The sequence below is a fragment of the Trachurus japonicus genome, chromosome 2 (genome assembly GCF_045865225.1).
Source record: "Trachurus japonicus isolate A0001 chromosome 2, Traja_1.0".
NCBI classification, from domain to species: domain Eukaryota; kingdom Metazoa; phylum Chordata; class Actinopteri; order Carangiformes; family Carangidae; genus Trachurus; species Trachurus japonicus.
Genome location: NC_140908.1, coordinates 15,410,804 through 15,428,866, shown reverse-complemented (window position 1 = coordinate 15,428,866; position 18,063 = coordinate 15,410,804). Strand labels below are relative to the sequence as shown.

At 38.2% G+C, this 18,063-nt stretch overlaps 1 protein-coding gene across 3 annotated transcripts in view; it reads left to right on the top strand.

The window, feature by feature from the left end:
• The window catches only part of runx1 (RUNX family transcription factor 1), a 71,222-nt gene that overhangs the window by 24,508 nt on the left and 28,651 nt on the right, over nt 1-18,063 (top strand). Inside the window, exons 1-2 of one of the 3 annotated variants that reach the window (XM_085802647.1) lie at nt 10,601-10,702; nt 17,495-17,646. In XM_085802647.1, the coding sequence (XP_085658773.1) occupies nt 10,612-10,702; nt 17,495-17,646 (243 nt within the window). In that variant the 5' untranslated portion in view covers nt 10,601-10,611. Of the gene's footprint in view, nt 1-10,600; nt 10,703-14,968; nt 15,365-17,494; nt 17,647-18,063 lie in introns of those variants that run through there. The other 2 variants (XM_085802656.1, XM_085802639.1) reach the window with 2 other exon arrangements.

Below are 18,063 nucleotides of genomic sequence, written 5' to 3'. Positions count from 1 at the left end.
AACATGGAATAACTGTATGAAACACATTGATTTCTGATTTCTGATCAGGATAGATTTAGCCTGCTTTTGAACAACCGACTTGAGGCTAAATTCAGCAGGATAACCAACATATCCCGGCTTCATTTTCTTTTTTTTTACCTTGAAGTCTGGAAAATGTCTGGAATTTAGAAATTTTAAATGTGTAGGAAGTTGAACTCTGTATAAACCTTAGTTGTTTCTATATTTACATGGGTCTGCGCTGGTAAACCTCTACTTTAGCTAAGAACTGTGGGACATTTCTTCTTATCTTTAATAAAGGGTTAGGGTTAGAGAGCTGAAGCAGCGTTTATCTGAGCTGCTGAACCACAGACCAGCATCAGGAGAACAAAGCAGCAGCACCAAGAACAACAGGAAGTTGTTGTGTTGTTGTGTTGTTGACTCAGTGTGTTGATTTGTTTCCTGGAACCGTTAGTCTGAGAAGTATTTATTATTATTTATGCCGTATAGATTTGCGGTTAGCCCACAGTGACCTTTGGTGACCCCCGGCAACCTTTGCTGACCATCAGCTTGTCTCCTCTTCCTCCATCTGGCTTCACAGCAGGGCCGGCCCCAGCCTCTATGGGGCCCTAAGGTGCCCCCCTATTACTGATAATAATACGTTTCATTTTTTATTAATCATCATATCCTGGCAGGTTTTTACCCAGCTATGGTTTGGCACCAAATTCAGCTAAAAGTGCAGTTTGATTTACATTTAATCTTCAAATTGATATAATACTGAATGTCGACTAAAAGTAACAAAATAAACCAACAGACAATGCATTTACTGTAAACACATCATCTGCTTTTTAAAATTTTTGGTTTTAAATATACTGCAACAGAAAAGTGCAACAACAATTTGAAATACAACAATAATAAAAGTTTTTTGTAATAACGCAGTGTTTTTTTTTTTTAAAAGTTACTTGCCTTTTGGGGCCCCCCCAATATTTACCAAGAGGGTCTGGCTGCAGACCTCCACTGTGAGGACGGAAGTTGATTCGAAGCTTTTCAAAATAAAAGCGAATAAACCGGAAGCATGTATTTGTGAAGTTTTTTTTTATTTAAACATGAAGAATAAGAAAAAGTGGTCAATAATGGCAGGGTTTCCTCTACATGTAATTGGTCGTGGCCCACCGCCACGGCAAAATAAAAGCCGCCACACCTTCAGAATGATGATTTATTTTTATTTTTATGTTAAAACAATGTAAAGCAGTGTTTCCACAACCAGTTACCATTTCCTACTTTGCACCCCTTTCCACTACACAGTTACAACTTACAACTGGCCCGTGACTCATGCACAAAATAGACCAAACGCCGAAACTCACTCACCGTTAAAAGACGTGGTAACCAATGTGCAGAGTGCCCGTTGACCTTTTGGCGAAATGGTTAGCATCGTCGCCCGCGGTGTTGGAGACCCGGGTTCGAAACCCGTTCAGGGCAGGGCACAGAACAATTGATATATACTTTATTTTTTGGGGCTTTATTTTATATAATGTAGGTAAATATCATTTAAAAGCGAGTATACCAGGAGGAACCTATATATTCTCTAGTTTACCATATGACCATACTTTATTTCTTGGGGCTTAATAATGTAAATATGATTTATGTGTTCAATCAACTTCCGTCCTCACAGTGGAGGTGGCCTCACAGTGGAGGTCTGCAGCCAGACCCCCCCCCAACAGTCTCGGGGGCCCTAGCAGGTGCTTAGTTGGCTTACGCCTTGGGCCGGCCCTGCTTTACAGCCACTGATGTTGCGAAGCTGCTGTAAAACGATTCAACAGACGAGCCGAAGAGTGTTCGCAAAGTCTCCTCCTCCGCGGAATGATAGCTTCGGTCAGTCCGCGCACATACAAAACAGATACAGCCATGTGTGTGTGTGTGTGTGTGTGTGTGTGTGTGTGTGTGTGTGTGTGTCATTTGGTGCTGTTGCTAACTGATATGTCAGAAAATCAATTAATTACTTTTAAGCGGCAGTTAACTGCATCCGCACAATACAGCTCATGAATTATTGACAAGGTGTGTGTGTGTGTGTGTGTGTGCGCGCGTGTGTGTGTGTGTGTGTGTGTGTGTGTGTGTGTGTGTGTGTGTGTGTGTGTGCATACGAGAGAGAGAGAGAGAATAACTAGAGACAATTGGTAACTCTCCTGTCACTGATCAATTGATGAGAACGCTTCAATACAAATACACTGAACTGACTCGACCACTTCCCGTTTTAAATTATTAATGGAATTTATCTGAAATATTTAATTGGATTTTATTATAATAACATCAGATTAATAACATTGATTTAATATCAAACTATATAATTTACTAATAAAAGAAATATAAGATGTTTATCCACTATAATAACCAGTATGTGATGCTTTACGGACATGTGTGATGTATCTAACACAACTCTCCTCTATCGATCCTGCAATAGTGTGTGTGTGTGAGTGTGTGTGTGTGTGTGTGTGTGTGTGTGTGTGTGTGGTATCGATCCTCGCCATGCCACTGTCCCTGGCCTCGGGGTGGCCCGAGCTCAGGGGACGTTGGGGACAGACAGCCGCTGGCACAGACACAGGGACAGTTTCCTCTTCAGCCGCTTCGTCCACTTTTAGATCATTAGATACTGTAGGACTATGTCATCACATGAAATCCAAGAACTAAAACAACTCACATGCAAAACAAGTTATTTAACAGACATTTATAAAATGTAAAGGTTCTGAAATCCGGCGATCTGATTGGTTGTTAACCGTGGTATAGACCGAATCTCCTTGTTGTTTACATTCTACTTCCTGGTAGAAAACCAGCTGTAATTTGAATGAGATCAATAGTAACGAACGAGAGTTTAGCTATATATCATGTTTTTCACGCCCTATCACCGTTTAGACAAATCTGAAATGATTGAAGAAACATTACTATTTCTGTGTGTGTGTTTTGTGTTGCTATGTGTTGTATTTATTCAGTTTGGGGGAATCACAGTGTCTAGAAAGCACCAGTGGCTCAGCTGACAGGGACAGCTAACGGTAGCTAAGCTAACGGTAGCTAAGCTAACGGTAGCTAAGCTAACAGCAGGACGTCAGCTGTTAAAACCCTCCCGTTGTGGGACACCACATGAAACTACTCCAGTTAGCTCAGTCATGTTGGAACTCAGATATCCGCTGGAGAAAATATTTGTTCATGGAGCGTTTATTGAGTCACTGAGTTATTAAAGTTAAACAGGTAGCTAACCGTTAGCCCGGCTAATCTATGATAACCATGACTAATTACAAAAATGTGCACACGTAAATAGTAATGTTTGTCCAATCACTGGTTTTATAAACTTTACAAACATCAGATTAGTCTAAACGGTGAAATAGTGACATGAAAAATTAGATAAATATAGCGAAACTCTCGTCCGTCACTATTGTTCTCATGCTGGTTTTCTACCAGGAAGTAGTTGTAAACAACAAGGAGATTCGCCCTATACCACGGCTACTATTGTAAAGCCTTATCACAGCGTAGGCTATCACTCCGCCTCAGGCACGTATGACTGGTATGAATGGAAGTTGTTGTCATGTATCCATGACAACGATGTTAAAAAACGGACTAAAGTAGTTGAATTCACATGTTTGAGGTTGACTTTCACCTCCGGGGAGGATTAACAACGGTAGAGTGGATTGAGCAGTGACATTAACCTGAAAAAAAGCGGAGGAAAAGACCAGATGCAGAGCTACTTGGAGCTAACGTCTGGAGAGGTGGGACAATTTTTTTCACAGTGAGGCTATTTTATTGGATAATATGTATTTCTGGTTGAATAAAACTACATGAAATTGATTGCGTATCCCTCTTTCATATTGCTTTTATTGGTAACCGTTTTATAAAAGCAATATATCACTCCAGTCCGTGGTCTATGCTCATTATACCACGGCTAAGGGGCGTTGTTCGGCCCGACGCGAAGCGGATATACCACGGCCTGTCGTGATATATTGCTTAATTATAAAACGTAAAGGTGAAATCCAGCGATCTGATTGGTTGTTAACCGTGGTACAATCATAGACTGTAAAAAGAATGGACGTAGCGTCCGTGACGTCACCCATTGGTTTGGGGGAGTCTGTTTTGTGCCGCTACTACGGGGGTTTGAGCTGCGCCATGTTGGATTCTACTTGCGCCGGCCGAGAACCCGCCCACTGGCCTCGTAGCAGCGGTCGCCGGACCTGTCACTCAACGGTTCTGCGCCCTAATTGGCCAGAACTTTAAACCTAATAACAGTAAAACGGTAGAGTTTAAAAAAAATTCACCCCCCTCAGAGTGTGTGCGGGGGTAGAAACTATCGGTTGAGACCAAAACAATAAAATGTACCAGGCTGTAAATATGTTTTTTAAAGCTGTAAAATCGGCTATTTTAACATGGGGCTCAATTGGAGTTGCTCCCTTCTGGAGCCAGCCCCCAGCGACAGCCGAGGGGATTGCAGCTTTTTGAACGCGGAAGTGAGCTTCACTTCTCAGAACGACAACTGCCCCCTTGGGTACAATGAGCAGTTACCACGGCTACTATTCTAAAGCCTTATCACAGCGTAGGCTATCACTCCGCCTCAGGCACGTATGACTGGTATGAATGGAAGTTGTTGTCATGTATCCATGACAACGGACTGTTGCAGTCCGTAGCAAAAGACAGTCGATGTTTTTAGGATGTTAAAAATGTAGTAAAGTAGTGTAATTGACATGTTGAAGGTGAACTTTGACCTCCAGAGGGTTAACAATGGTAGAGGGGACTGAGCAGTGACAGAGCTACTTGGAGCTAACGTCTGGAGAGGTGGGACTAGTTTTTTCACAGTGAGGCTATTTTATTGGATAATATGTATTTCTGGTTGAATAAAACTACATGAAATTGATGTGTATTCCTCTTTCATATTGTCATTATTGGTAACTGTTTTATAAAAGCAATATATCCCTCCAGTCCGTGGTCTATGCTCATTCTACCACTCTAAGGAGGAACAACGCCCCTTAGCCGTGGTATAATGAGCATAGACCACGGACTGGAGTGATATATTGCTTAAACATTCGTCGCATTTCATTTGACAGACATACATTCATCACATTCATCGCATTTCTTAATAAAACCTTAATTATCGTATATGATTTTTATGTTTTTTTTTACTCTTCATTCAGGTGGCAGGTCCTGTGTCTCCATTTCTGGATCGAGCATCCAATTCAGGTTGTGGCCAGAACGTGTGTGTGTGTGTGTGTGTGTGTGTGTGGTTTCCTGTTTGTGTTGCCATGTTCATTTTAACTAGGAAGAACTGTATCACACATATCTAAACTTACAATTAATGTTAAACCGGCTGAACGGTACAATATAGTGCAAATATTCCTACATAAAACATATATTTAAAAAAATAATAATAATTTAAGAGTGTAATTCGCAGCCATAATAACTTTTACAATACATACGCTCAGATTTAGATTCTGAAAGAAAAAAAATAAGAAGAATTTGCTGAGCTAAAACTGTACGCTTGTAAGCTTGGGATCTGTTTAAAATTTAAATGACATTTCTAGGCCAAAGAATGGTGATGATGATATTGACTTCATGAGAAGAGACAGTTTTTGAGTATTTGAACATTGTCTCCATTCATTTTTATGGGATGTTAATGGCAAAGAAACAAAGTGCACGAGTAAAAGTATATAAAAGTAACTATTTTTTGCTGTTCCATGAGTTTGAAATTCAACTACAGGGTTTATACAGCAATGTTGAAGTTAATTTTAACACCTTTTTAAGACTTTTTCAAAACCTTCTCAGCATTTTTTAACACCTCACCGCCACTTCAAGCTGTAACCATTTACATCAGTGACACTTTTAACGTACTAACAGGTTTAGTTTGTGATAAAGACTAAAGACCACTAGATACAACAGAATTCAAAATAGGTTAGGTAGGTTAGATAATAAATCAAAGACAAATTTTATCAAAAAACAAAACAAAAAAACATTGCTCCACTCTCAAAAAACCAAAACAACAATCTTCTTTTCTTTTTTTATGTACCGGTTCATCTTTGTTTTTTAATAAAATGAATAAATTCACACACTTAAACAATGTTTTTTAGGACTCAAACTCTTGGACAGCTAATTCAGAAAAAATACCTTCAAAATTTAAGACTTTATAAAGCCGTGAAAATACTTTTTAATACTTTTTAAGGGTCTTAAATTTTCCAAAATTGATTTATCACCTTTTAATACTTTTCAAGACCCCGCGGATACCCTGAACTAGATATTATGTAGTGAGGACACAGTGAACAGAGCTTCATCAGCAAGAACAACCCTTTGTAGACTTGGTTCGCTCCAGTGTGAACAACCACTGTGGCACACCATAATAACCCAGACACACACACACACACACACACACACACACACACACACACACACACACACACACACACACACAGGGAGAGTTGTGGTGATGGCAGAAGCCAGAGTTCCTCTGGGAGAGCGGCTGTGGGAAGCTCAGTGTCCACCAGTTTCATCTGTGTCGTCGTGGTCACCTTGAGGTCTGGTCGTCATGGCGTCTTGTGTTTATAGTTTTGACCGACGCACAACGACGCTAATGTACAGTTGTGTACCTCAGATTCCTGTGGATGTTGTTATGTTACAGGGACATTTTGCTGTCATTTTTTAACTTTTCATTTCATTTCATCTCATCATAATTATGACGTGTTTTAATTAGGGCTGGGTATCGTTAAAAAAATTTCGATACCAGTACCAATACCAGTACCCTTAACACGATACTGATACCAAGTGAGTACTTCATTCGATACTTTTTTTCAACTTCCTTCCATACTAATCATGTGAAAAGAAAGCAATCGGTTACATGAATGTCACCACTCCTCCACATTCAAAAGATTTTTTACTAGGGATGAGCAATGAATAGTCATTCAATTAAAAAAAAAAAAAATCAAATAGTTTTGAGACAATCGTCTTGTCTGAAAAAATGTAAATGTTTCCTTTTCACTGGTGCAGAAGGAGAAACATGGAAAGACTCAACAGAAAGTTCTGTGTGAAACTCTGTCAAATAAAAAACTAATGAAACTGAGGTGCAGCTCAAACTCCTCAAGGTGCCGATTCGGATTAGAAGCGGCCGGAAAATACTGACGTTTTACACCGGGAGAGAAGACTTCCTGGTTTAGATTGCGTGCAAAACCATAGAAACAGTCATTTTTTTCTTGATCTGAGTACAAAAAGTATCGATTGACAGGCGCAGTTTCGATACTACTTGGTACTGGGTTGTTTCGGTCGATACCTGAAAAGTATTGAGTACCGATACCCAGCCCTAGTTTTAACTGATATTTAGTTTTTCAATGAGTGTTTCTGAAATAGTGGTGTTCATGCTCCCAAAAAGCTGTGTGTGTGTGTGTGTTCCTGTGTGCTTTGAGAGACTGCCAGCAAGGTTACTCATCATCAGTCTTCATGCTTGACACAGTTTATTATATGTAGCAGGAAAACAAGCTGCTCTGTGGTCAGTTCTTGTTCCGTTTAACCATTTAAAATCACTGTTTTACCTTTAGTTTGCAAACATTACACATTATTTTTCATGGTTATATGCTGTCATAACGACATCCCACCATTCCGACCAGTCGGGACCAGGCAGGATATTTAAAAAAAGAAAAAAATACCGTCATTCCGGCCATAGGAGGCAAACATTGTCAGAATAATGGGACATTTAATAGACAATTAGAGGCCTATGTCGGACTGGTGACGGTTGCCCCCCACAGTCTTCATGCTTGAAACATGTAGCAGGATAACAAGCTGCTCTGTGGTCAGTTCTTGTTCTGTTTAACCATTTAAAATCACTGTTTTACCTTTAATCTGCAAACATTACACATTATTTTTCATGTGATATTTCGCAAATGTAGAAATGTGTGAAATTAGCCCCCAGAGACTGCTTAAAAATGAGTTATAAAGTTAGCCTTGAATTGTGAAAGCTAACAGTGTTAGCAGCATCGTAGCTAGGCAGTGTTGCCTTGACTCCTCAATAAGGAAAGTCGCTAGAAGTCGCTAAATTACGTCATTAGATTTGTCGCTAGTAGCTTTTGACAAAAAAAAAAGTCGCCAAGAGGGTTTGGAAAGTCGCCAAGTTGGCAACACTGTAGCTAGTAGCCTAATGTGGTCACTTAGTTCAGTGGTTGTCAAGCTTTTTTACATCAAGGACCCTAAATTGACCCAAATTAGACCACGGACCCCCATTGGACAAAATTTTGAAGCAAACGCCAGAAATACACGATTATTTGTTCCGAGACTGAATACATTTTTGTACATTCAAATTAGGGCCAATGGTTTGAATTTTTGGAATTATTATAGAGAAATTTCTGGAAAAAAGTGGTACAATTTCTCCGAAAACATTTCTAGAAAGAAGTGGTAAAATTATCCCAAAAAAAAAAAAAAGTTAAAATTTTTCTAGAAAAAAAGTGGTAAAATCTTCTCGGAAAAAAAAGTTAAAAAACCAAATATAGAAAAGGTGATAAAATTTCTAAAAATAGAAAAAGAATTCTCAAAAAAAAGAAAAAGTTTAACAATTCTAGAAAAAAATCAGTACCATGATAGGTGGCAAACTTTTCACGCAATGAGATTACAAACAAAACAAATGCGAATTTGTGCCGGCGGCTCAAACGACAGCTAACGGCGCAATGATGCGAAATCTGCGCGGAATTCTGCGAAAATTTGTGTGATGCCTCGCTGGGACAACCACCTATCAGCAGTGAGATTCTCCTGACCCAAAACCAAGGTGGTGACAGCCAAACCGCAAACTTTTAAAGCCTCAATACGGCAGTTCGCAAACCAGTCCGTACTACTTCCTGAGTGAATCTCTGAACATCATCCATTGAATTATAAATTGTAGGTTGTTTTGGCGGGAGCGTGCCTTTGTTCCCTCATTTCTAAGGTTTTTTTTCTTTCCAAAATTAGGCCCTATGTTCCCACATTTCCTTTATCATCAATTTGCATCAGATTTTATCCCCATTTCTCCCAATTTGGTCGTCAATTACATCCAACCTGTTATCCAGTAGCAGTTGACTACAGATGTAATGTAGCTTTTAGCTAAATCTGGGAACACAGGGCTGACCCCTTCCAACACCGCTACTCCAACGTAGGGTTGAGTGATGAACCCTTATACCGAAATTAAACTCACCTCCATGAGTTGGTGCAATTTAAACAACAAACTTCTACAGTAGTACAAATAGTGTTAGTAGTAGTAAACAAAGCATTAGAAAGTTTGTACAGTAAGTAGCTACACCAGGAATTCCGGACATTATTGGGGTACACTGCAAAAACTCAAAATCTTTCCAAGAATATTTGTCTTATTTCTTGTCAAAATGTCTCAATTTTAGTCAAAACTAATCTCTTTCCACTTAAAATAAGACTAAACACCTAAAAATTAACTTGTTTTTAGACAGTTTTCACTTGTTTCAAACAAATTTTCAATTGAAATAAGTAGAAAAATCTGCCAGTGAAAGCAGGTTTTTTGTGCTTGTAATAAGAAAGAAAAACTTGATCCACTGTCAGATTTTTCTACTTATTTAAAGTGGAAAATTTGCTTGAAAAAAGTAAAAAGTGTCTGAAAACAAGCTACTTTTTAAATGTGATGAGTCTTATTTTAAGTATAATGAGATTTATTTTGACTAGAAACGACATTTTGACTAGAAATAAGGCAAATATTCTTGGTAAGATATTGAATTTTTGCAGTGTAATTTAAGATAGCTGCTTGGTAACGTTAGCGCCATGCATTTAATAGCGGTAACTCGACAAGGGAAAACAAGCTTCTGGGGCGGGCGTTTGGCTCGAGGTCATAGTGCAAAGGACCCTAGGTTGAAATTACTCTGAATCATCCCTTTAAATGCGGTATAAAAATAAAAAAAGACTTGACTTAGAGTTTCATTTTGAGAAAATTCTTAGAAATAAGAAAAATCTTAGAAATGAGGGAACATAGGGCTGTGGGAACATAGGACTGACCCCGTTTTGGCCCTGTGCGAATGTCCGCAAACGAGAATCCGCATCATCATGTTTCGAACCAGGAAGTGGCTCGGTTATGAAATGAAACATTTGACACATATAACTGAAAGGCTGTCGGGGAGTTCAGTTCAGCGTGACCTTGATTTTTCAGATAGAAACTTCCAAACTGTGAGGTAGAGAAGGGAGGAAGAGGGAGGAAGAGGAGGGGGGAAGAGGAAGGATGAAGAGCAGCTAAATGAAATTAGCAGCTTTAAAGAGCCCGAGGGCAAAGTGGAGTGGTGTCCCCCATGGCTACGCTTTAGAGAGGGAGGGAATGAATCAAGCTTGACTGAATCCTCTCCTCCTCCTCGCACTTTTATATGTTTTTTTACAAATATGTAACGGGACGTGAGCGGAGGGAGGGGGCTGAAGAGATAAAGAATCAGGGTATAAAAGCAGATCGTAGAGGTGAAGACAGGCTGGAGCTCCTTCTTTGTCGACTCCAAATTTTACGCTTTTTTTTCCTTTCTTTTCTCTTATAATTTTCCCCGTTATTATTATTATTATTATTATTATTATTATGATTTTCCCTTGACGCCGCTCTGTTGGAAGTTTGGCCCCCATACATAGCTGTTGCCACCTTTTTGCATCCAGGACTGAAGGATGAACCCCGGGGCGTTTTCCAGCTCGGGCCCCTTGTCCTGGGCCATGTACCTGATGAGGAAAGGCCGCACAGGGAACAACAGACTCTTTGGTAAAAACAGTTGTTTTTTTTAATTAAATTCACATCATCACAGTCATCGTCACTTCTCATCTCTTCATCGTGTGTTTTCAACCACTCCGCACAGCAAAAACTCAAAATCTTTCCAAGAATATTTGTCTTATTTCTTGTCAAAATGTCTCATTTCTATTCAAACTAATCTCTTTCCACTTAAAACAAGACTCGTCACCTAAAAATTAACTTGTTTTTAGATCATTTTCACTTGTTTCAAACTAATTTTCACTTGAAATAAGTAGAAAAATCTGCCAGTGAAAGCAGGTTTTTTGTGCTTGTAATAAGACAGAAAAACTGTCAGATTTTTCTACTTATTTCAAGTGAAAATATGTTTGAAAGAAGTAAAAAATGTCTTAAAAACAAGCTACTTTTTAATATGATGAGTCTTATTTTAGGTATAATGAGATTTGTTTTGATTAGAAATGACATTTTGACTAGAAATAAGACAAATATACTTGGTAAGACATTTGAGTTTTTGCAGTGCGAAAACAGTTATGTTTGCGAACTATTCACCATACTCCCATTTTCATTCCTGTGGGTGCGTCGTTCCGCAAAAATTTCATCTCACCTTGTTCACCTGGCGCTCTGTCACCACTTTGTAAGACTATGTTTGTGCAAATACTAGACTAGATTGTGAACATTGTTGCTGATACCGATTATGACTCATTGGAGGCTGAATCCATCCTAGCTTTCAATTAATTCATTTTTTATAACTGATTTTTTGGGATGTTTGACTTTTATTGATCATGATACTGGTGTTAATGGTACTGGATTTTGGTTGGATGACGACGTCACATAGACTCACAGTCGCTGTCTGTCTGGTCCGTGATATTTTTGTAGTTTTACCTTTTTCTTAATGAAATTAATTAAGCAAAACAGTCAGGATGAAATTTTCAGGATTGGTTTCCTTTTGAAATAAAATACCGAGGAGTTTATTTTGATTTTATTAGCAGATTATCTACAGTGACTATCTGTTAACAAAATAGCTTAAACATTGAAGCAGTCAAAGTCAGTTAATTTGTTAATTATGGTAATTGATAAAAGATAAGACAGGCATCCATAATAATAGCAATAGCACCATTATTGTAGTAGAAATTTGCAGTGTTGCAGTAACAAACTGAAAAGTACAAAAAGAATTGTCAAATATTAAATTCTTATTATTCTTATTCCAACTAGATATCTCAATTTTACAACACACTTTATGCACATGATGCTGTGTCAGTCTCTTATGTAATTATTGAGTTATTTTAAGATGTTTCAGTCTTTCCACTGCCATGATATTATGCAGCAATGGTATCAATACCTTTGATAGCTGATTGTGACTGGATATTGATTCCAGATCAGACGACAGGGAGAAGCTCGTGTTACGGTGGGAAATGCTCACGGAGCGAAATCCAACTCCTCTTCAGTTCCTCCGTCTTCTTCTCGTCTCTTTAGTGTCGCCTCATTGGTCAGAGACTCGACGTCCGTCCAGTCCTGTTTATTTCAGATTTTTAATTTATTAATTGAATTATTATTATCAGTTATGTTAACCTGGGAACTCTTCACAGTGTTTGACTTGAGGATAAATGTTCAATGTTGAGCGCATGGCTTCAGCTGAAGGTTTAATATAAACATCCAGGGCCGTTGCTATGAATTCTGGGCCCCCTTAAAGAATACTAAAGTGGGCCCCTCCCCCTGTCTTTTCCAGTTTTTTTTTCTTAGACTACGTATGTATTATCATTTTTTATTTAGCCTACTTTGTTTTGATGCTAATGCAGCATTACACTGCAAAAACTCATAATCTTCCCAAGAATATTTGTCTTATTTCTTGTCAAAATGTCTCATTTCTAGTCAAAACTAATCTCTTTCCACTTAAAATAAGACTCATCGCCTAAAAATTAACTTGTTTTTAGATCATTTTCACTTGTTTCAAACAATTTTACACTTGAAATAAGTAGAAAAATCTGCCAGTGAAAGTAAGTTTTTTGTGCTTTTTCCCCACTATCAGATTATTTCAAGTGAAAATCTGCTTGAAAGAAGTAAAAAGTGTCTAAAAACAAGCTGCTTTTTAATGTGATGAGTCTTATTTTAAGTATAATGAGATTTGTTTTGACTAGAAATTACATTTTGACTAGAAATAAGACAAATATTCTTGGTAAGATTTTGAGTTTTTGCAGTGTATGCAGAATAAATCAGTAATACAAAGACTACTGGGGTTTTTTATGGGCCCCACTGGGCATTGGGCCCCTAGAATTATCATCAACGGCCCTGTAAACATCTAATCATTAGCAGAACGGCCTTCAGTCAGACACCAGCAAAGGTGATGCTCAAATCAGGAGGAAGGACGACGACGAAGAAGTGAAAAATAGATATTTCTGAAGGCGAGTGCCGTCATGTCCATCTGAGGGCGCAGGCATTTACATTTTTTATCACCCCCCTTTGGCTACGGCAGGGAGGGATGGACGTAGAGGCAGAGTGGCATCTCCCTAAAACTCCTCCGACAGCGCGATGCCTTCACTTAAATCAACCTGACGGACTTCAGGGAGCGCTCACGGTTCACGGATGACCTTTGAGTTGTGATGGACGTGGAGTTTTATCATTGTGCCAGGGTATAGAGAACTGGAAAAGTTATTATTATTATTAATTTGAGGTAAAATTTTTAAGTTATTTAAGATTTAAATAGAATCCATGTCTTTTTAAGTTGCATCTAAACAGGGCCGTATACAGGAGAAAGGTGATGGTAATTCTAGGGGCCCAGCGCCCAGTGGGGCCCATAAAAAACCCCAGTAGTCTAATCTTTGTATGACTGAATTATTCTGCTTAGACCCTGACTAATACTCATAGTAATGCTGCATTAGCATCAAAACAAAGTAGGCTAAATAAAAAATTATAATACATACGTAGTCTAAGAAAAAAAGTGGAAAAGTCAGGGGGGCAGGGGCCCACTTTAGTATTGTTTTAGGGGGCCCAGAATTCCTAGCAACGGCCCTGCATCTAAAAGCAAATTCAGTGAAATTCAAATATTCATAGTGTCCAGAACTAATAAAGACCATGTGATGTGGTAGAACCCTTATAAAAGTAAAATATAGAAATAAAAGAATGCTAAAATGTGCTCAATCGCAAACCGTATGAAAACGAACCATATAAAACCAAATCAGTCAGTTATATCGTAATGCACTACAATAAATAAAATAAAATAAATAAATATATACATCATGCAATATTGTCTTAGAGGTAAAATAAAGTAAAATAGAATTGATTGGAATATAATGTATGGATGGTGCAGCGTCACTCTCACGACTACATTAATATTTTTGCGTTCAGCTTCTTCGGAGTAACTTGATATTGGTATTGACTTATTTTTCCGAATGAAGATGAATCAACGTTAAACTGGAAACATACAAATGTTTCCGTGAATCAATAACCATCATGTGTGTGTGTGTGTGTGTTTCTGATGCTGATTCTGATTGATAATGCTGGTGTGTGACTTTAATCCAGATTTATGCTCTACATATTATATTATTTACATATTCATTCAATTAAAACTGCAGTTTTTCTGTAGTCTAGGTGAAGCGGTGGAACAAAAACACAACCTTTTTTAAATATTATACCCAAAAACATAGTTACTAATTTTTAAAAAAAACAAGAAAATATAATATTTCACCTCAGAAACAGTCAAATAAATAAGACTTGTTGAAATATCTGAAACAAATAATGTGGAATAACAGTAAAAGAGAGAGATAAAAGAGGATTGAAGTCTTCATCATTGTTCCAGGTCTGGATTCAGATCACATACTGCCCCCTATTGGTTGAATCCGGTACCGGTTTCACTTCACATTGATGGAGTTTAGTTTAGAAGGAAAAGAGCAGACGATGTCTGGTGCAAATAATGTGAAGCTACATTCAGATGAAAAAGAAGAGGGAGAGAAAACTTAAATGGATAAATGATATAAATATAAATATAGTTGAAGCTGTAAAGTGTTTCTTATAGATTTGCACCGACCACATGGTTTGGAGTTCATGCAGCAGCAGCAGCAGCAGCAGAAGCCTCTATTCCCCTCCCCTCTCCTCTCCTAAGCCCCGCCCCCCTCCGGACGGACGTGACGCTGATTGGCCAATGCTCTAGCAGCGACAGACAGCGGCGCGGCTTCCCATTGGCTGACAGCGAGATGCAAATTCCCTCTGCCGGTAAAGTCCTGGCGCTGTCAGAGCGGCACCACTTTAGTCTTCTGAAGGGGAAGAGACAGAGAGACAGACAGAAACAGAGGGGGAAGAGACCTTTAAAGTGACACAGTTGGACATTTAAAGACTTTAAATCCACAACGAGTCGCAGAGTGGGTTTTATTCTGGATGGAGAAGAGGAGAGAAACGTTTTGACCTGAGAAAAAAGAAAAGAAAGAGAAGAAAAACCTGATCCAAAGACCCAGCGCGGCTTTTACGCACGGAGCTCACAGAGATCCGCCGTGACTTTCTTTACCCACTTTGCATGGACAGATTACACAGCGCGAGACACTATTGACACACACACACAGAGGACTGAAGTGTGAGAAAAAATAAAAACCAGAAAGGAGCTTGAGGAGGTGTTTGTTTTTTACACCAGCGAGGAGCCGTGAACGCACCGTGGCGCACCAATGGTTTTTCTGTGGGACGCGAAATACGGTAAAAGTCAAAAGTCTTCTTCTTAGTGTTTCTCATAAGGTTTTTTATTATAATTTTCTTTATTTGGTCGTTTCCTCCATTAGTTTAACGCATAGGGAGCAGGTGGAGGGGAAATGAACAGAATAAGTGGTGGTTTTCTCTCCTTCCTGTGCGTTTTGACGCGCGGAGGATTTCACAAGAACATCACTGAGGGAGTTGAAGCTTTAATCTTATTATGACATAAGGACAAAGAGTGAGAATGTGTCTTTTCTGCTGCTTTTAGATGAAATCAAAGCAAAAAACGGATCATTTATTATTAATATCAGGATCAATAGGTTTATTATAAAGTGTTTACATGTACTTCCACTTCCATAATCAGTGTGTTATCAGATTTTCTGTCACTTCCTGGTTTTATTATTATTCTATTCATATCATATTATGATCTATAAGTCTGTTAACTTTTCATTCTCATCTTTTTTTTTGCTTTAAATGCTATTGTTTAAGAGTAAATCCTGATATTTGATTGATATTACTTGAATAAAAACAATATGACATGTTTTTTAGGTGTTATTTTCTGTCCTTTTGGTTTTAAACTACAATATGAGATGGCTGTCTTATTATTTATTTTGACCTTTCTTATTCAAAATGTAAAAAAATATTATTATTATCATCATTATTATTGTTGCTGTTGAGTTTCTGACCTTTTTATCTCTGCTTGGCTTAGTGTGTGTTTATAATCAGACTTTAGATTCACACATATGAATCAGATTTATTCGGATTTTTAAATATATTTCACATTTTTTTTGTGATTGAATCTAAATAAGAGTCGTTTACTGAAGCAGCGTCATTGTGCGTCTGTGTTAAAACCCCCTTTACCTGTTATTACCTGTTATTACCTGTTATTCTACATTTTATCACATGATCTGAACTAGAGGAGGGAGAAAAAATCCACTGTTTTTTATTTTTGGTTTCAAAATAAAAGCATAAAGAGCAGGAACAGGAGAACTGCTGCTGACCACACATTCCATAGAGTGTGTCATCATGCACTGTGTATATATGGGTGTGTGTGTGTGTGTGTGTGTGTGTGTGTGCATGTGTGTGTGCATGTGTGTGTGTGTTATGTCTGATTTGATACATCCTGTTTCCTCCTGTTACACTGATATTATGTTTCTATTTCTAAACTGGAATAAGATGGAACATAAAATCATCAATCATCATATTGTATTTACACTGAATCCCATTCATTCATTTGGATTTTCAGCCGTTAAAGATTTTCTATCAGTTTCATGTTTATTATAGATAAGAAATTAAGCTACAAGCTGATAGACGCCCTAAACCTTTACACCTTTACACCATACATGTAAATATATGTATATTACAGTAGCTTTACATAAACAAACCAGCATATATGCCATCTACACACATATACACACACCTACATGTACATACTCAGCAAATACCAAGCAAAAAATAATAGACATTTAACATTTGTCAAATCATTCCTACATTTAAATCGTTCCCCACCTAGATAAGAAATTAAAAAAATAACTACAGTAGAAAGAAGCTGAATAAATTGTTGAAAGAATATGGACAAACATTGGATGCGTAGGGGCAGGGAAAGGCTCTTTGAAGGTTTCGATGTTGACTCGTAGCTTTAAGGCTTTGTGTGTTTTGTAATCAAATGTGTTCATGCAAATTTACAGTTATTATAGACATGGGTGAAATTAAGTTAATCATTGTTCTTCCTTGTTTATGAAATTGCGTTAATAAGTTAGAAGAAAGCTATTCCTCATTTCTCATAAAGTGTGAGGTATGAATTACAGTATGTATGAATTTTGCCAAAGCAACCCATACTCATCGTCTGATTTTCTTATTTAACAATGTTTGTTTACTGAATCATGTCTTCCAACTTGTCTCTGTATTATATGTAAGTAGCTTAGTGATCTGGTCTCTACACCAGGATTGGTTGTAAATGTAATAGTTGTAAGGGGGTAGGTATGTATGTCATTCATACGAAATAAAACAATCAATCAATCAATCGAAACAAAGCTGAATTAAGAGAAGAAACTGCTGAATCTTAAAGAGATGAAACAATATGAATGAATATGTATATTATATAATAATAATAATGAATGTCCTGTCCCCTCCCAGACCCCGCCTCGGGCCGGCGCTACACCCCCCCCTCCACCACCCTCGCCTCGGGGGGGAAGATGACCGAGGCGCTGCCGCTGGGCGCCCAGGAGGCCGGGGGCGGCGCCGCCCTGGTGGGCAAGCTGCGTCTGGCCGACCGCGGCATGGTGGAGGTAAGACCTTCTACCCCCCTTACCCCCTTGCCCCCCCTGCCCCCACCCCCAGGGCCGTTGTATAGGGGAGAAAGGTGATGATACACTGCAAAAATCCAAAATCTTACCAAGAATATTTGTCTTATTTCTAGTCAAAATGTCGTTTCTAGTCAAAATAAATCTAATTCTACTTAAAATAACACACATCATATTAAAAGCAGCTTGTTTTTAGACACTTTTTACTTCTTTCAAGCAGATTTTCACTTGAAATAAGTAGAAAAATCTGATAGTGGAACAAGTTTTTCTTTCTTATTACAAGCACAAAAAAACCTGCTTTCACTGGCAGATTTTTCTACTTATTTCAAGTGAAAATTAGTTTGAAACAAGTGAAAATGATCTAAAAACAAGTTAATTTTTAGGTGATGAGTCTTATTTTAA